We start from the raw sequence: 17,709 nt of genomic DNA on the forward strand, positions 1-17,709 counted from the left end.
AGACTCTCTTTCTGGAAATGTGAAATACACGCTCCTCCTAGTAATAAGTAATAAATAATAATACCCAATTATACGTTAATTATACTCCACCCTTTATTATGAACACAAAAATAGTGCCCCCGCGATACTCAAAGGAGGAAACACATTGTAAAATAAGAGCTATAATCACGCGCTTTTTAAAAACCAATTAGGAATTTTTGCGGGTAGATACAATTAATTTACCAAAAACAGAAAATTTAAGGATAATTTGCATTAAATGCCCAAGAAATTAGGGCACTCGGTATAGATGTGTCAAAGTAACCTATACAGAATGTCCTCTGACTTACCATAATAATACCCCAAATCCGACGGACCGTTTTACCCGCCATTTCCATTAGAAGCTTACTTATCAGAGGGGTTGCTGCTGCTAAAACCAGTAATAACCCTAAGATGCATTTCAAAAATTTCACTTTGACTGAACAAGATGCCAAAAAAAAACATTCATGAATTGGTGATTAAATATTAAATGCCAAAATGATAGGGTCCATTGACCTGTTATGGACATTATATACATATATATGTTACAAACAGAGAGATGAGATAAGAGGAAAGAGTTTATCTAATTAAAAAAAAGGGACACAGCTTGAGAGAGAAGACAAGCTTTGTATTATAAAATCCATTAAAGATAAAAGCTTGAAGACAAGGACGCAGAAGAGAGAGAAGAACAAACAATTCTGAAAGAGAGAGAGAGAGACTTTCACTTAAAATACTAAAAAGATTTCTGTTTTGTTGGGTTGAACTCTTCACTCTGTTCTTCTGGCCATCACCATCATTGTCCGTTTCTACAGCTTTTACTTCTACCCACATTCTCTCTCTCTAGCCACTCTCTTAGTTTTTTGTTTTTTATTTTTATCCGTCTCCATTTCTTCTTCTGGTTAATCTCTGTTTTCTCCTCACGCTCTTTAAAGTTGTTGATTCACTATGACTGTGAAGGCCCAGAGGGGAGGTTTGATTGGTGAGGATGGGGCTATGGACCGTTTCCCGGTGGGTATGCGTGTCCTGGCTGTTGACGACAATCCAATTTGTCTCAGATTATTGGAGGGGCTCCTTCAGAATTGCCAGTATCAAGGTTTGTTTCTTCTCCTCGTATCGTTTTTCCCTTGGAGGAATTTGCATTTAGTTTTCTTCAAGTTCTAGTCAATTTGTTCTAACAAATTGTGTGTGTGTGTGTGTGCGCGCGCGACTGTGAAGTATAATGTAAATTCCGTTCTTTAATTTTGAATTAGTTTGTTTATCTAGATATAAAAGAAGAAGTAGCTTGTTAAACTCAAACTATGCATAGTCTCGGGTAGAAAAACTATGCGAAGTCTTAATTTCCTGTTCATAAACTGTTTATTCAAGTTTTCGTCAGGCTCTTTCCACTGTTTTACTAAATGGGCTCTGAAAATATCCGCTTAAATCCAGTAGAGGTTAAAGTTTGGTACTGGAATCGTTTACGTGATTTCTGGTTTTTGCAGTTACTACGACCACTCAGGCAGTCGAGGCACTGCTAATGTTGAGGGAAAGCAGAAATAGGTTTGACCTGGTGATCACTGATGTAAGTATGCCAGACATGGATGGCTTTAAGCTACTTGAGCTCTTAGGGCTGGAAATGGACCTACCTGTGATTAGTAAGCATGAACTTATCCTGGATCCTCGGACATAAAATACAACTTTTTTACTCTTGTTAGAATTGGATTTAAGTGCAAGTGAAAAAAATAATTTGAGTTTTCTTTGGTATCTGTTACACTTCTGGCTTTTATTTTAATACTAAAAAACCTGCTTAGGCCCCATTTCAAGTTGAGCAGTAGATAGTGATTGTTGAAGAAGTGGGAGATGAATTGGTTACTAACATCATTTTTGTGTTGTAAAATGGTCCCAGTGTTGTCAGGACATAGTGATAAAGAGCTTGTAATGAAGGGAATCTCCCATGGTGCTTGTGACTATCTGTTGAAGCCTGTTCGAAAGGAAGAGCTCACGAATATCTGGCAACATGTAATCCGAAGAAAGAAGTTCGACTCCAAGGACCAAAACAAGTCGTCCAGTCAAGACAAGGCTTGCCATGAAACCGAAGGGGGACAGGGGGTTTCACCAGCAGGCAGCTCAGATCAGAATGGAAAATTCAATAGAAAAAGAAAGGACCAAAATGAAGATGAGGAAGAAGAATATGAAGATGATGAACATGAGAATGAGGACCCATCCACCCAAAAGAAGCCTCGGGTAGTTTGGTCGAAAGAGCTGCACGGAAAGTTTGTTGCAGCTGTACATCAGTTGGGACTTGAAAGTGAGTCATCTGCTCCAGAGAAGTGATGTGTTGCTTTTGTTATACAGATTATCTTCTTGACTAATGTTTCTTCCCCCTTCTTCCTTAATCTATATGCAGGGGCTGTTCCTAAGAAAATTCTTGACCTGATGAATGTTCAAGGACTCACGAGGGAAAATGTGGCCAGCCATCTGCAGGTACATATTTCCTTTGCCTTACTTTTAGAATAACTTTACTACCATGTAACTTTGCTGCAAGAATTCTGGAATTCAAAATCAAATATTTTTTTCGACCCAGGAATAATCTGTATTTTCATATACATGTGATTTAATAATATATGTATATAAATGCGATGTTGTAATCACCATCAAACACTTAGCATGAAATATCTGGAAACAACTCAAGGAATCATTCTAGTGAGAGAAGTGATTGCGATAATGTTCTATTCTAGCTATTCTTTAATATTTTAACACTATGACTTCTTTTGGGCTTGTCAGAAAACTAGGTTTTGCAACCACGCTTATGCTCTCACTTTGTGTTGCAGAAATATAGGCTCTGCCTCAAAAGACTCAGCAGTACTGCAACCCAACAAGCTAGCATGGTTGCTGCTTTTGGGGGGAAAGATTCCTCTTACATCCGCATGGGTGCACTAGATGGATTTGGAGATCTACGGTCCTTAGCTGGATCACGAAGACTCTCAAATGCCACTTTATCACCATACGCACCAGGTGGGATGCTTGGTAGATTAAACTCCCCGGCTGGTTTGAGCATACGAGGAATTACTTCTTCTGGTCTGGTCCAACCTGGTCACTCCCAAAACTTGAGCAACTCTATTAGTAATCTTGTAAAGCTCCAGCCAGCTCTGCCTGCAAACCAAAGTCCAAATTTGTATGAATCAATTCCAACATCATTAGAACTCAATCAATTGCAGCAGGGCAAACATACTGCTCACATTGGAGAGTCCAGTCCCAATAATGATCCAACAAGTTATTCAGTACCCTCTAGCTTTCCAGACACAAGTGTGTCTGTTAGCTCAATTCATTCTGATTCCATTACTTCAAGCAATCCTTTGATATTACACAGGAATCCACAACAAGCATTTGGTATGGGAGTATTTGGAAATCGGTCTTCTCTTAGTTTGGCTTCATTGAATCCAGAATCTTTTGACATTGGAATCTCCTCCAATTTTCTGGATGACAATCGATGTAGTGAAAGTTGGCAGGTTGCAGTTCAGTTATCTAAGTTTCCATCGAATGATTTGCCAATGAGCGAGCCTTTCGATCATGGTCAATTGCATGCGAATAACTTGGGTCTTTCTTCTACCAGGCCTCAAATTGGGAACAGTCCAAATGATTTTTCGTCTTTAAGTGTTCTTCCAGGTCCTGCTGAGGAATTAAGAGGAAATGTGTGGAACCAAGAAGGCTTGATTGGAGATGTTGTGCCAACCATGGATTGCACACCAAAGCAAAGGTGGGAAGAACATAAGCGAGATTACAAGCACAACTTGAATCTAACTTTCAGTGCCACAAATCCCACGGTTTCTGCTAATGTTATTGTGAGTCCCCTAAGCCAGAGTTTGGACCAAAGTGATGCAGTCTGCAGTAAAAAGATGAATTCATCTTTATTTGACCAGTTAAATGGGGCCACTCCAACTGTCATGCAGCTCAGTGAGGTTGAGAAATCTGCCATGGGAACAAAGATGAAGCCCAGTGAGGACTACCTGTGGGAGCAAACAAAGTCGCATGATGGTTTAGTTCAAAATAGTTATGAATCGTTGAATGATATCATGGGTGCGATAATGAAAGGGGTATGATTAAAAAACTGCTTATAACAAGGCCGTTCCATTATTGATTTGTTCTCTTATTTTGGCAAAGTCATATTGAAGTGGGTATTAGATCTTATATCCTTATTGATATATGCAATATCGTTTTTCCTTTGTTGAGAAAGGATTAAGATAGGCCATGTTGGAGTTAAAAAGAAGATCTCATTTTTGACAGTAGAAGCTCTATAATTTGATGTTGAATATGGTCTAGTCTATACATTGCATTATGTCTTGCATCTTGTCTAGAATTAATGTATCTATTTTGATTCATGGAAGTCTGTTAAATAAGCAGTAATTTACATGGCACAAATTTTGAAAGGCGCATTTATTTTAGTAGTAATAGATTTGGTCTATTTTCGTTTATTTTTTTTCCTCTCTATGTATCATTATGTGGTAGAGGAATTGCTGGAGAGTGGAGAATGTCTAAATATGCAGACTGTATATAGAGATATAACCTAAATTACGTTTTTGTGCTTGTTTAAGTGTCGTGTCCTATCCATATTAACATGTTCTGTTTTGTGTTTGCTTTGGGAAGTTGAATAATTACTATTTATCTCATTATAGAAAGAATACCTGGTTTCTGTTACACCTTATTTTCAGTGTCTCTTATCTGTCTTGTATATTTGTACTTTTTATTTCTCCTCCTCTTCAACAGTATATAATATGAAGACTGTTGTACAGGGACAAAACGAGAATATGCTAATGGATGGAGAGTTTTGGATTTGATGCTTAGTCTCTAGGATCATGTATATGATCAGCCTACACTAGTGCTAATTCCTGCCGGAGATAATGGTGGCAGCATCGCCGCAGTTTACTCCTGCTCTATGAGAAACTTGTATCATTATGTAATTTCTTCATCTCTCTCGTGTAGTTTTTCTTCCCATCTTCTACTCATGTTCTGTTGCCAACTTTAATGTCCTTGCAAGTTGCAAACAGCAAACTCGCATCTTTTCAGTTCTTTCTTCTGTTTGGAGTAATGGGCTAATGGCATAATAAGTTGTCAACTTTCTGTATATCATTTTTTCATATTTTCTTCCTTGTTTCCTTTTACAATTATTTACGATGAAATAACGGACTCTTTAGCTTTATGATTGTTAAATATCTTACTGTTTTTGGGGCCTTTCTTGTTGATACTTGGTCAAATCTGCACTTGCCCATTTAATAAGGAACCCGAAAATGAGATTCTGGTTGCAATGGAAAGCGACGCTCAAAGGTTCCATTATTTTTCTTGTTTTGGCATAGGAATGGTGAGGTTTCTAAAATATAACATTTGCCAGGTGGTCCCTGCCTCTACAGTATCAAATAACAAGTTCTGGATGAAGAAGATAAAAGAACTTGAAAATTTCCAAAATAGAATTAAATTCCTAATTTTCATTCTCTTTTCAGCGTCACTTTTGAAAGCAAATAGAACATTAAACATCTCAAATCAACAAACACAAATGATTTCTGTGATGGCTGCCGCGGTTGACATAGGAGAGACCCAACTTAAGCATTTGATTCAGTCTAGCTCGGTGAGCTGAGCTCTCCTTTCTGCAGCTCTCTTCCTAATAAATATTCCCCACCTTAAAGCGGCTTTGAGCTTAAGCCATCCAACTACAGCCTTTCCTGAGCTCTTTGCTTGCTCCTTCCTGAATGACTGGCCTATCTGAGGCTCATACTGTACACTGTAATTGTAACAAGCTTCATCAGAAGCACCAAAACCCGCTCCTGCTCCTACACCGACTCCCATACTAAATGTCTTGAGCAGTCTTTGCATGTCATCACTCTCCAACATCTCTGAACTCCTGAAACGGATTTCATCAGCCACGAAATCTTCCAATCCACTCACGTTGTTTGGCCGTGACCAATCTCCTGAAAAATGTGAACCTCCAACTGGCATGTAACCCATGCTGCCAGATAATGCTGCTGGTTCTGGGTTATTAAATTTAATCAATGCTGTTTGATCGGACCTCACAAATGGAAATTCAATGTACTGAGGGACTGATGGGTGGTTATTTTCTGTTTGGAACTGTTCGCCGAATTGAGAGGTATACTGCTGCATATTCTGAGTAGCTGCAGAATGGTTGTCTATAGCATAATTGTTGTGGTCGGCCAGAGTCACAGGTGCAGCTGAGGCTTTCGTAACCTTTTTGTTGCTGACAAGAGAGTGTAAGACTTTTCCATCATATTCTATGACTTGATGCCAATTATCATATGCTCTCTTCACCAGAGAATCCACTGAAACCTGCATGTAGAGCTCCAAATGGGTGAGCTATGTTTGAAGAGATAAGTAATTATCACAGCATTTCCCAATAGTTAAAAACATCCAACCTTCTGACTCTGGGTAAGCGACTCCAAAGGAAGAAACTGCCCATCAGCAATAAGGCCTCTGAGCTCATAAATATGGTTGAAAACAACACCAGTGCTGTGAGTTTGATCAGTGTAGTAAACATAGAGCTTCCCACCCAAGACACAAGTTTTTGCATGCTCCACTGTATTTTCCCACATCCTATTGGACATCCCACTCCCAAGCATCTATATTTTGAAATTTAGAAGTAAGAATACCAGAAAAGCAAGGGAGAAGGGTGTTTAAATATAAATGCAAGAGATGCTTACGCTTCTTAATTTCTGTGGGTCCTTGACAAGAAGGCGAAGAAAGTCTTCAACAGTTACAATCTCAGCCTTAATCAGTTTTTTGTGCAGAGCTCCATCCTTTGCTATTCTATCCAATCTCCAAACTTCGTCATGCAAAGCCGGTGGGTAGTGTTTCTTGTACACTACAAATGGCAGAAACAGTGACTTCATTAAGACAAGCTTTAAAGGTATTTTGTAATACATATAAAGGAATAACGGCATATCAGACTCAAGGTACACTAACCAAAATGTATGACACTGCAAGTTAGGAAGATATATGCAAGAATCCAAAATGACCAAGAAGTTTATGTCATCAATCCTAATAATGACGAGAGGAATGCATTCTGAGTCTGATCAACTAATACTGGGTTATGCTCTCTGCCCCAGGCAGACATAGTGGCTCCTGGACCCCCTAACTTGATTAGCATATGTACTGCAGACTGTTCTATCATAAGTAAATGCTAAAATGACAAACTTCAGAAAACTCACATTCTCCCCTGTGATCTTTAACAGAAAAAGCATCTGTTTTAGCCTCACAAATACGAATGCCCTCACAATATCCAGGGGAAATCTTAACACCAAGCCTGAATTTCCTGCTCCTTGTCCAGCTAGAATTGTCAGTGAAGGTAAGATCTCCAAGAGTACCTACCCCTTCCTTGAGAGTAATTTGTAGATCCCCTGTCAAAAGTGGCCTTTTCCCCTCACGTTCCTTTACTTCATGGTTTTCAAAGTGTTCTTTGGTCCAAATATCATCAGCTTCCTCATTAAAGTCACCTTCCAACACCACAACATTCAGTTTTGCAGCTGATTCAGGCCCTGTTTGCAAAACAGTGCCTGTGCTGTGGTCTAGCAAGACAACATGAATTGCTGCTCCTTGCTCTCCTTCAACCTTTGCACCTGTGAACAGATGAGGAGGCATTCTTGTTTTGAATTGTAGTTGCAGAGTTCTTCCTTCTGGGCCCTGTATTCTTGGTGGTGGAGACCTGCAGTATTTTGGAAAGTGCAAACAATGAATTTGATACGGCTTCCCACCCCAACCTTCCAACCAACACACCATTACAGAGAAAGAAAGAAACAAAACATGATAATTTACGAAAATCTGAAGAAGAAAGCATAACATCTGCTTTAAATATTTTTAAATTCTAATTAGAACCGTAGTCTAGGACTCTCAAAATGAACCAAGGAGACAATATTATGGTTGAAACAAACCTTCCAGCCAGTTCAGCATGGTCTAACTTTGTCAAAGCACGCTCCACTTCTTCACTAACCTGTTACTCAAAAAGAATTTCAGAATGATCAAAAGGATGCTAACTTACTGCAAACAATGCACGGTTTTACATATGACTGAAGGCAATGTTTTGAAGAAAGTATAGCCAGGAAATACTACGTGTCACAGATTTTTTTCGGCATTATCGATGGCAGGATACTAACAACTTAATGTGCTTTCTTTGTTTAAATTAGTGGGAAAAGTAAAACACACGGAAAGCCATACTAGGCAGAAAGTGACTTTGCAGGAAAAATAAAAATGAAATGCTATAATTCATTGTTTTGGAAAGGTGGGAAAGGGAAGAAAACAATGATTTGCTATCCCAGAAGGGACTGATCATTATCTGAGTGCAGCTAGTTTCAACGTCAACTCTACTCTAATATGCGAAGAGTGACAATCTGACTCACAATTCTGCGGAGAAGAGGCTCCAAAGATGAGCAAAGTCTTTGCAAGCTATCTACCTTCAAAGATTCAACAATTACACTGCAAATAATGAACTGTATAAACAATAGTCTTTAAAGAAAATGATATTGAACGCTTGCATAGAGATTGTTCAACAGGGGAGTGTAAATGCAAAATAAGTCAGCCTAAACATTCTTACAATTGAATTAGCACCTACCCTTTAATTAGCAGAAACAAGTCATAAAATCCAAATATCAAAGTAGGAAATAAAAACCTTGCCAAAGCGGGCAATCTCTGCTTCTTTGGCTCTGGCGAGTGGCCTTCTTCTGCATCATCATCCAATTCCACGCCCTCTTCATACCCTCTCTTCTCCACCCTCATGCTTCCTGAACTTTCCATTTCAGAAACTTATCCAACCCTAGCCGCTATAACTCTTTAAAAAATACTTCCCAAACTTGGAAACCCAAGATGGATCAAAGTATATCCACGTATACAGTCACAGAAGCTTCATAGACTGAAGAACTCAATCAAAACCTATTAAGCGTCAAGTTTTCAGACCCCAAACGACAATTATGTTTTTTTTGGTTTTCCTCCCTGATCTAGGTATTAATTGAAAAGATGTATTTGTTGAGTTTTTGGTGGATCTACATCGTTTTCTTTCCTACTTTTATATTATATTTGATCTAAAAAAGATTATAATAATGGGTTTGCATGTTAAAATATTATTGCCCCTTAAAATAATTCAACGTCATAGCCTCACAGCTGGGGTTGGATGTGCCTTGTGAGTGCATGAACGTTGAAAGTCCGTCCGAACCGCGTCATTTGGTGCAACTTTTGGATTTGTGATATATTATATATTAATATTTATATATGTATCAGTCCTTATATATGTATCAGTCCTTTGACCATCATTATGTTTTGTGTGTGTTGTGTGGAAGGATAAACATCATGCAACAAATGGCGGTGAGGCAGTGAGAGCCGTTGATTACTTGATTTTGCGTAAAGATGGATGAGGAAGTCAATGGCTTGCTGTCAGTGTCACCTGCGCCGACAGAAAAGACCATTTATGAGTTCACTGCGAAACACATGTTCAAGTAATTTGAGGTTTCCTTTGGTTTTGCTAATAGCTGTGGAACCCATGTTCTTGGCATATTGTGTCGAGTCCAAAATTTCTTCACCTTCAAGATTTTGTTTTGTTTGCTCAAATATAATTGATGACTTGAGTGGCTTGAGTAGTCATAACACTTGATGCTGACATATGATATGCAAGTATATTCTCAAACACCACTTTATTCATCAAGAAAGTATAACTTGGGATGAGATTGCTTTTCCATTCATTTATGTGATGTACATACAGGAGTAATCTGTAATAAGAATTCAACTCCTTATTTTGATTCCCATTACGAATTAGTAAACATTGATTCCCATTACGGATTAGTAAACATGTTAGCATATTCTCAAACATTAGTTTTCTGTGATCTATGGAGGCCACCAAAACCCTTGCATTAATTAATGCACTGGCAGATTGTAAACATCATCTCATTGTAGTAAAATGGGAAAAGGGATCCTTAACATTTTGTTTATGAAGTAAAATCTGATATCTATATGCCATTTGTGGGCAATACAAGTACAACTACATTTGGAAGAGAGAGAGAGAGAGAGAGAGAAAAGAGGGATCATTTTTGCTGTAACAGGGGAAGGAACAATCCAGGCAATTTTGCTTGGTTGTATGTATAAATACCGCAGAGAAAGACGAATCAGTAGTTGAACTGAACCGAACAACTTGCAATCCGGTTTTACAAACTATAGCCCTTCCCAACCCATTTGACGGGCTCGTCTTTCCCACAACAAAGTCACCTTTCTCTCCTTGATAAACAATGCCTGAGCACGCTCTCTTGCCTCCTCACAAGTTTCTGTTGCAGCATTGCACTTTTCTGCTTCTTTCTGGTACTGAGAAGCCACCCTCTTTGCTTCAGCAAATGTGATGTTCATGTGTCGGGTGTGCTCTGCAGCAACAGCCTCTTGCAACTTCAATTCCTCTGTTAAAAGGTCCACAAACTGCTTCTCCATTTCCTGCTTGAGATCTGGGTCATTACTTCCACAATCTGTTCATCAACAAAAATAATTACAGACCCATGTACCTATACATAGTTCGCAATAAACAACTGGGGAAGGCATTTCCCAGAAGCAGTGGATGAAAGCTTATAATGGCTATTAAATATTTGTTAACAGGTTCTACTGACCTTGTTGCCAAGCTAATACTAATGAATGTAATAAAGGAAAAGGATAACACAATGAGTTGAACGATAGGATGCATTCTAACCTGTGACTGAGAGATTGGCCAATCCTGCAAAAGAATAACAAAAACCAAACCATGACATATGTTATTATAGGAGTAAAAATGAACTCTCAGATTACAATAATTGAAAGAAGATAGGGAAATCGATAGCAAAATCTCAGATTTTGCATGCAGTTTAACAGCAGCAATAGATTTTCCCAGATTCAATATACACAAATCAATACTCATTGCTAGCATATTTGAGAATCATTATATGTTGAAACGAGACTTTCCAGCTCCCAGGAGTAAAATCCGAAACATGGTTAACAATGTCTGAGTGCAGAACTGGTTTATGTTGCCACAAAATGAGCACATTGTGGATTCATAAACTCAGATCAGAAAGACTTCATACACCCCATAGCAATTTTAAAGAGTGCACATATGATATGCAGGTAGTGCTGTATTTCCTTTCAAGCACCATAGGATAACAGAATAAAGACACAGTATAACAGTGCACGTAAAGACAAAACAAGGCAAGATCTCAACTTTACTCAAAACTCAATCAAACAAGAATTACCCAACAAAAGAGAACAGCTCGGGAAAAAAACAATAACACCAGATCAATGCCACAAACCCATCAAAAGGGAAATTATAATTTCACTCTATTCAGCTTAAAATCAGACACAATAAGAAAAAAAAAAAAAAAAAGTAAATCTAAACCTGAATTGGGTTCCACTGCCCACATATATTCCCAACACATAGGCAGCTCCAAATCAAAAATTAGCAATAAGAAGGATTTAAACCCCAAATTGATGACATGGGTAACCATAAGTTTCATTCCAATCAAGAAAAAATCACACTTTCAAAAGAACCCAGAAACGAAACATAAGAAATCAGAAATCAAAGCGACAAGAAACCCATATTGAGAAAGGAGAGGGAGAGTGATACCAGGAGCAATCTTGAGAAGGGACAAAGGAGGAGGGCAATCACAGTTGCAGGTAGGGCAAGAAGTTTTAGAATCCCCCAACCTTATACTCTTCTTGAACCTCCAATACAAGGCCGGACCACATACCCCCAATGCTGAAACTACTGCAAACACCACCAAACAACATCTCAAACAAGTAGCAGATCGCCTTGACATCTCTCTCTCTCTCTCTCTCTCTCTCTATTTGTTTTTCCTTTGTTAGTGTGTCACTGTATTTGGGGAAAGCGAGATCTAACTTGGAATCTATGACTGCTAGTTTTGTTAAAGCAAAACTGTAATTTGAAGAAGTCAGTGGCTCCCCATTAATGAGCTGTAATCATGAAAAATAATGATACAGTGGCAGAGGTGTTAAGTTTAGTTTGGTAAAGAACCTCTGTTTTTCACTCTAGTCAAAGCAATTATTACAAGATCTAGTGTAACTGTATGAGTGAACGAAAGCAACACATATTCTTTAACTTCTTAATTCTTATAAAAAAAAACCTTAGATTTCGTCCAAAATTAAAAAAAAAAACTTAGATAATGCGGGCCTGTTGTAAGCTTTTCCTTTGTGGGCTTTTAGTCTCTCGGACTTTCATGATGAAAGATTATTTCACCCAGTCCAGAAACCAAACTTGTGTTGAATTGCATGTGTTCAGAACCAGGCCCATGCGTAAGGTTGAGGTCTTTCCATCCTCCATGGAGAAACGGCAGTGAGTATGGGCCGATCACTAATTACATTTCCTATCGATTGATCTTTTTTTTCTTTCTTTTTTTTTCTTTTTTTGGGAGATAATTGATCACTTGATCTTATCAGTTACAAGGATACAACGCATGTGTGGTCCATGATTTAAGAAGTGACTGGGGCTCGAGATTTGACGCCCTTTGTGTCAACCCCACTCCTTTGATTTTGATATTTGATCTACAATTCTTGGTTTCACAAGGCAATGACAATGACAGCTTAATGCTTCTTAGCAAGATTGCTTTTCTTTCAAGCTACTACCACAAGTTGCTTTTTCTTCCTCCCCAAGCTTGATGTTGTCTTCAAATCAAAACAGAAATTTCTACCTCCATATTTCCGGAAGGGGAAAGGGAAAAACAAAACCCGACCGCAATGTGTGGCAAGTTCAACCATTCACGCCCTACACGTGTAAGGCCGAGAAAGCCCCACGTCGCTCATTTAAGTTTTTGGCCCCAAACAAAAGCCATTAAGCTGGAGCCACCTCCACACCTTATCAACAGGCCACAAACATAATAAAACCCCCAAAAACTCTCCCATTCTGGTCACTCCACTTTCTCGAAGCCTAGAAACCATAAGAAACAATGGCGAAGAAAACCATGGATGTGGTGAAGGGTCTGGATTTGCAGAGGTACATGGGGCGCTGGTACGAGATAGCCTCATTTCCGTCAAGGTTTCAGCCCAAGAACGGAGAGAACACGAGGGCTACCTACACTCTGAGAGATGATGGGACTGTGAACGTGCTCAATGAGACTTGGTCTGATGGAAAAAGAAGCTCCATAGAGGGCACTGCATACAAGGCCGACCCCTCCAGCGAAGAGGCCAAACTCAAAGTGAAATTCTACGTTCCTCCATTTTTGCCCATCATCCCTGTTGTTGGTGATTACTGGGTTTTGTTTATTGATGAGGATTATCAGTATGCTTTGATTGGCCAGCCTAGCAGGAATTACCTTTGGGTAATTTTTTTATTTTATTAAAATTACCTTTGGAGATTTGTTGTGCTTTGTCTGTATTTGGATTTAACTTTTCTTCTTTTTGCTTTTTGGGGGTTGGGGAATTTGATCAGATATTAAGCAGGCAGCCTCGTCTTGATGATGAAATTTACAACCAGCTAGTTCAAAGGGCCAAGGATGAGGAATATGATGTTAGCAAACTCCACAAGACACCGCAGAGTGAGACTCCACCGGAAGGAGAAGAAGGCCCCAAAGACACCAAGGGCATCTGGTGGTTCAAATCCCTCCTGGGAAAGTAGACAGTTTCTGATAGCAATAGCATATTTGGGGTTTGAGGATGTGTAGGTATTTGTAATAAGAAACACTAAAAACCCATTTTGGCAACATCAGTCAAGACTAGGGGGTGTCGTTTGTTAATTTGTGTATGTTTTAGTAGTTGTTTGTTGTAGAGTCGAGACTGTTTCTGTGTGTATGCGATGAACTCTGAAGAAGCCAATTAGTATTGAAAAAATTCCTTCTGTTTGGTCCTATGTAATTTGTACCTGTGGATTTTGAATGATATTTTGATGAGATCACTCTTTACTTAAAATTTTCTGTCGGTTTGATTTTTATGAGCTTCTGCAAGGTAGGAGGACAAAAAGGAAGGTACATCTCTTGAGAGAGTCGTCTTTTTCCGTTCGTTCTTATCAACATTTTATCCGTATGGAGGACCATGTCGACACGTATCTATCTCTGGTCACATGGATATTTGTTCGGTGGAGCCGAGGCCGAGGCAAATCAGGACGATATAGAGATTCTGACAGGATCTTAATCACTTGATCACTTGAAATGCGACCAGATCAACATCATAACAGCGCCCTCGTCCTGCAATGGACTTTCAGTCATCCAAGTAGAACTCATCATCCATAAACATTCTGGACCTTTCACTTATGTGCGATATAACTCAGAATTCTTTTCTATCCTCCAAAATCTGAAAGCAATGACATATATATTTTATAAAATTGTAATGAGAATATCACATACACCCAGGCAGATGCGCAAACTCGTGTTTCCAAACAGAAACAATATTTAATGCTATAATAGCAGGAGACCTCTATAAATATTTGGTTTCCCTTCTTTGATACCTAGGAAAATGAGGAAAATCCACACAATTCTACCAAGCAAACAATTGACAAATGTTATGAACATATTACAATCATCAAATTGTAATCCATCAACTTCAGCACCATATCAAGGGATTGTCATTGCAGGATTGCTACTCGCCTCAGAAGCTTACAATATGGTACAACACTGATTGGCCTGTTTTGCCTGCTTGTAGAACATCTGTTTCAAAAACCACCGTCATCATCTTCTCACATTAAAAACAAACTTTAATTCCAAATTTCAAGAGGCAAATATTGTGGTTTAACATATTTTTGTTTGCATCGGGAATCACAAATCCATAATCTCTTCCTCACCAAATAATTAAAAAGAACAATGGAAAAAAAAAGGTTGTAATCAGTCATGATATGTGTGTGTTCCACACCCAAGACAGATTGGCAAAAACAAATTATAGTGTGTGTTCCACACCCAAGACAGATTGGCAAAAACAAATTATAATACATGAACCTAATCTTCAAACTAAGGCAAAATTAAGTGGGATCTTCCTAGCATCATGTCGTTGGGCAATAATGGTATTTTTCCAATGTTAAACAACGATGCCTTCCCATGATTGGCAGTGTATCTCAGTGCTATTTAACACCATAATATTTGTGGCAGGCAAAATAACATATTGCATTATCTCACACCTAGACACACCAAAAAGTTGTGTTCTATCAACTTATCTTGATATTGAAAGATCCCAAAGCCCTTGACATCACATTTCAAATTATAGGTAATTAACATGACACGGGCTTACACACATATGAAGATCAAATGTACTATGAGAGAGTGTGCAGTGGCAAATTCATAGTCGTTCACAATAATTGTCTGTACCTGCGATGCTGCACTAAGATCTGAACTCTTCTCAACTAAACTGTCAAGTCTCTCACCTCGTGCAAGCACACTATCAATGGTCTTATGCTGAACCAAGGAAAGAAACAACAAATAAGCCGGGTGAGAAATGTAGGAGATGACCAATAAGCAACGGCATATACTGAACAAAGATAAATTTATAACACAAAAGATATCTCCAACTCATTTCAGGAAAAAAATTTCAGCAGATAAGGCCCATGAGGGTATTCAGTTGAAGATCTTCTTTTGGCCATCACTAAACAAAACAAATATGCCAAGTTGGAGGTTCCACTTAAATGCAAAAGAATATTTACAACAAACAAACAGACGTACTGAATCCACCAATAAAAAGTTTATAAAAACAGACACGACAAAAATATGTTGAACAAAATGTAACTGAAATAGTGCACTATACTCACAAGGATAATTTTTGTTTCATCTAATTCCCTCTGAATTTTCAACAACTTATCAGCCTCTGCAGGGTCCTGAAAATTGAAAATAAAGAAAGAAGAAAGCAGCTTCAGTTATAACTCATGAAACTTCATCTGTTTTGTCGATTCAGAAAACATAATCTTGATTAACCATATGTTGCCTTATGACTCCAGATAAACAAACGAGGGCAACAACAGATTAACAGACACACCTGGAACTTGGTCAGGGCCTCACCCAAATAGGGCCATGTTTGTGTGCTGTCCTGTTGTGCAGTCCTCCAAGAATCACCAAATTTTTTCTGATATTCATCTAGCACCTGCCAATCGCAGGAATCAATCAGATATTTGATGAGACAAACATGAAACAAGCTTGGAGCACTATATTTAAGGTAGTCCATGAAACCAATTATGCAAAAACCTCAGGCACAACTAATTACAAATCAAAGCCAATTGGATCTCAATTTCTCACTAGGGTACCACTTAAGCTGAAGCAACTAGCCATCACAAAAATATGGGAAGCAAGGTATGGCAAATGAAGGGATTATTCAAAGTATGAATACACTTATGCTCCTAGAAAAGGTACATATTGTGTTACCTGGTTGAGCAAAGAAAATGCACTTCGGACAGGATAGTGGTCATCCATGAAGCCCAGCGCACAAAGACCATTGCTGTTGTAAGCATGCACCTTATACTCTATGAAGAAACAACACAAAGAAATTCAGAGTTTATAAAAGCATACTGAAACTCCGACAAAAGATAAACAAGAAGAACAAGAACTTAAATGAGCGTCTAAGAAACACATTCAAAATTATAACAGTAATAACCCTGAGAGCAAGACAATCTGTGCCCTATGTTTTAGTGACCTTATTTACAGAAATTTCTAGTAAAAACGTGCCAACAAGCTCCAATAAACAATTGCATCTGATGCCGAATGAAATTGGGGCAATGCAAATTCAAGCCTCAAATTCTATAATCACCACAAAAGTCTACAGAAAACCCGAAATTTGCAATTGCAACAAAATTCTGTAACCCTAAATCCAGGGAAAAAATATACAAACAAACAATATCACACAAAGACAAGAGAGTTGAAAACTCCGGAAAACCGAGATCCCAAATCAAACCAGATTAATCAGCTAAGGATTTAAAACGCAAGTTAGAATGATCAGAGCTTTCATCAAATTGGGAAAAATTATTAATATCGTATATAGCGCATAGAACACCTAAAGAGTTGAAAACAAAAGTGACTGCAAGGGGGATCCGCGAAAAATAGGGGACCCGAACCGAAAGAAATAACGGACCTTCATGCTTGACGGACTGACGTTGTCCGGATGGGGTCCGTTTGGCAACGGTGCGACCGACGAAGACGATGAACTCCTTGACGCTGGACCTCTGGAAGTAGCCGAAGTGACTGGTATCGGAGGCGTTGGCCAGAATGATCGGGTCGGATTCGTCCGGGTTGCACTTGAGGACCAGCAAGGCCGTGATCTTCATCTTTCTTCTCTGTTTCTCTGATTCTCTGTCCCTCTGTTACTCTGTATAAAAGATCTATTGGGGTTCGGAGGCTTCTTGTCACAGAGAGTCTGAAGTCTGGTGTTTGATTTGGGGATTCGGATCGTGGAGAGGTGAAGAAAGGGAAAGTAAAGAATTGTGTTCTAGCAAGAAACGGGTAGGGATCCAGTGCATTTAAAGAATCTTTGGATACGGTGCAATTAGGTCGGCATCGCCGTGCACTTGTATGACTTAATATAAGCCTTATCCTTTTCCTCAAACAAACCCCTAAATTATTTATTTTTTTAGAAAATATACTTTATTAAAAAAAAATAAACACTATAAGAATGTATAAAAAAAAATTTAAATTTAAATTTATAATATGTATGCCTTATACTTTTGCTTTGCTCCCCACACCATGCTCCATATAAAATCCAACTCATTTGGACCGCCTTTAAATCAATTCCTTATTCCCATGGCCA

General features: G+C 38.6%; 5 protein-coding genes across 7 annotated transcripts; 2 read left to right on the top strand and 3 right to left on the bottom strand.

Annotated features, from left to right (window-relative positions):
* On the top strand, positions 630-5,191 carry LOC18769462 (two-component response regulator ARR12). The gene is made up of 6 exons (XM_007204804.2): positions 630-1,108; positions 1,497-1,649; positions 1,901-2,302; positions 2,402-2,478; positions 2,826-4,088; positions 4,785-5,191. Exons 1-6 carry the CDS (start codon positions 961-963, stop codon positions 4,827-4,829), a joined length of 2,088 nt encoding a protein of 695 aa, XP_007204866.2. The 5' UTR covers positions 630-960; the 3' UTR covers positions 4,830-5,191.
* LOC18771866 (calmodulin-binding protein 60 E) lies at positions 5,435-9,052 on the bottom strand. Of its 3 annotated transcripts, none has more exons than XM_020568010.1 (7): positions 8,603-9,052; positions 8,391-8,466; positions 7,926-7,984; positions 7,206-7,699; positions 6,699-6,859; positions 6,414-6,617; positions 5,435-6,327 (listed from the first exon to the last, which is right to left on the bottom strand). In XM_020568010.1, exons 1-7 carry the CDS (start codon positions 8,782-8,784, stop codon positions 5,602-5,604), a joined length of 1,902 nt encoding a protein of 633 aa, XP_020423599.1. In that variant the 5' UTR covers positions 8,785-9,052; the 3' UTR covers positions 5,435-5,601. The 3 variants fall into 3 exon arrangements, with proteins under 3 accessions (XP_020423599.1, XP_007203768.1, XP_020423600.1); XM_007203706.2 differs by having other exon boundaries at positions 8,660-9,050; XM_020568011.1 differs by lacking the exon at positions 8,391-8,466 and having other exon boundaries at positions 8,660-8,745.
* On the bottom strand, positions 9,904-11,991 carry LOC18770799. The gene is made up of 3 exons (XM_007202601.2): positions 11,612-11,991; positions 10,709-10,732; positions 9,904-10,490 (listed from the first exon to the last, which is right to left on the bottom strand). Exons 1-3 carry the CDS (start codon positions 11,802-11,804, stop codon positions 10,189-10,191), a joined length of 519 nt encoding a protein of 172 aa, XP_007202663.1. The 5' UTR covers positions 11,805-11,991; the 3' UTR covers positions 9,904-10,188.
* Positions 12,672-13,905, top strand: LOC18769708 (temperature-induced lipocalin-1). The gene is made up of 2 exons (XM_007202572.2): positions 12,672-13,319; positions 13,430-13,905. Exons 1-2 carry the CDS (start codon positions 12,948-12,950, stop codon positions 13,613-13,615), a joined length of 558 nt encoding a protein of 185 aa, XP_007202634.1. The 5' UTR covers positions 12,672-12,947; the 3' UTR covers positions 13,616-13,905.
* LOC18769681 (VAMP-like protein YKT61) lies at positions 14,269-17,444 on the bottom strand. Its single transcript, XM_007202541.2, has 6 exons — positions 17,038-17,444; positions 16,335-16,432; positions 15,952-16,056; positions 15,728-15,793; positions 15,291-15,377; positions 14,269-14,639 (listed from the first exon to the last, which is right to left on the bottom strand). The coding sequence occupies exons 1-6, from the start codon at positions 17,228-17,230 to the stop codon at positions 14,589-14,591; spliced, it is 600 nt and encodes a 199-aa protein (XP_007202603.1). The 5' UTR covers positions 17,231-17,444; the 3' UTR covers positions 14,269-14,588.

The sequence above is a fragment of the Prunus persica genome, chromosome G7, assembly GCF_000346465.2.
Source record: "Prunus persica cultivar Lovell chromosome G7, Prunus_persica_NCBIv2, whole genome shotgun sequence".
NCBI lineage: Eukaryota > Viridiplantae > Streptophyta > Magnoliopsida > Rosales > Rosaceae > Prunus > Prunus persica.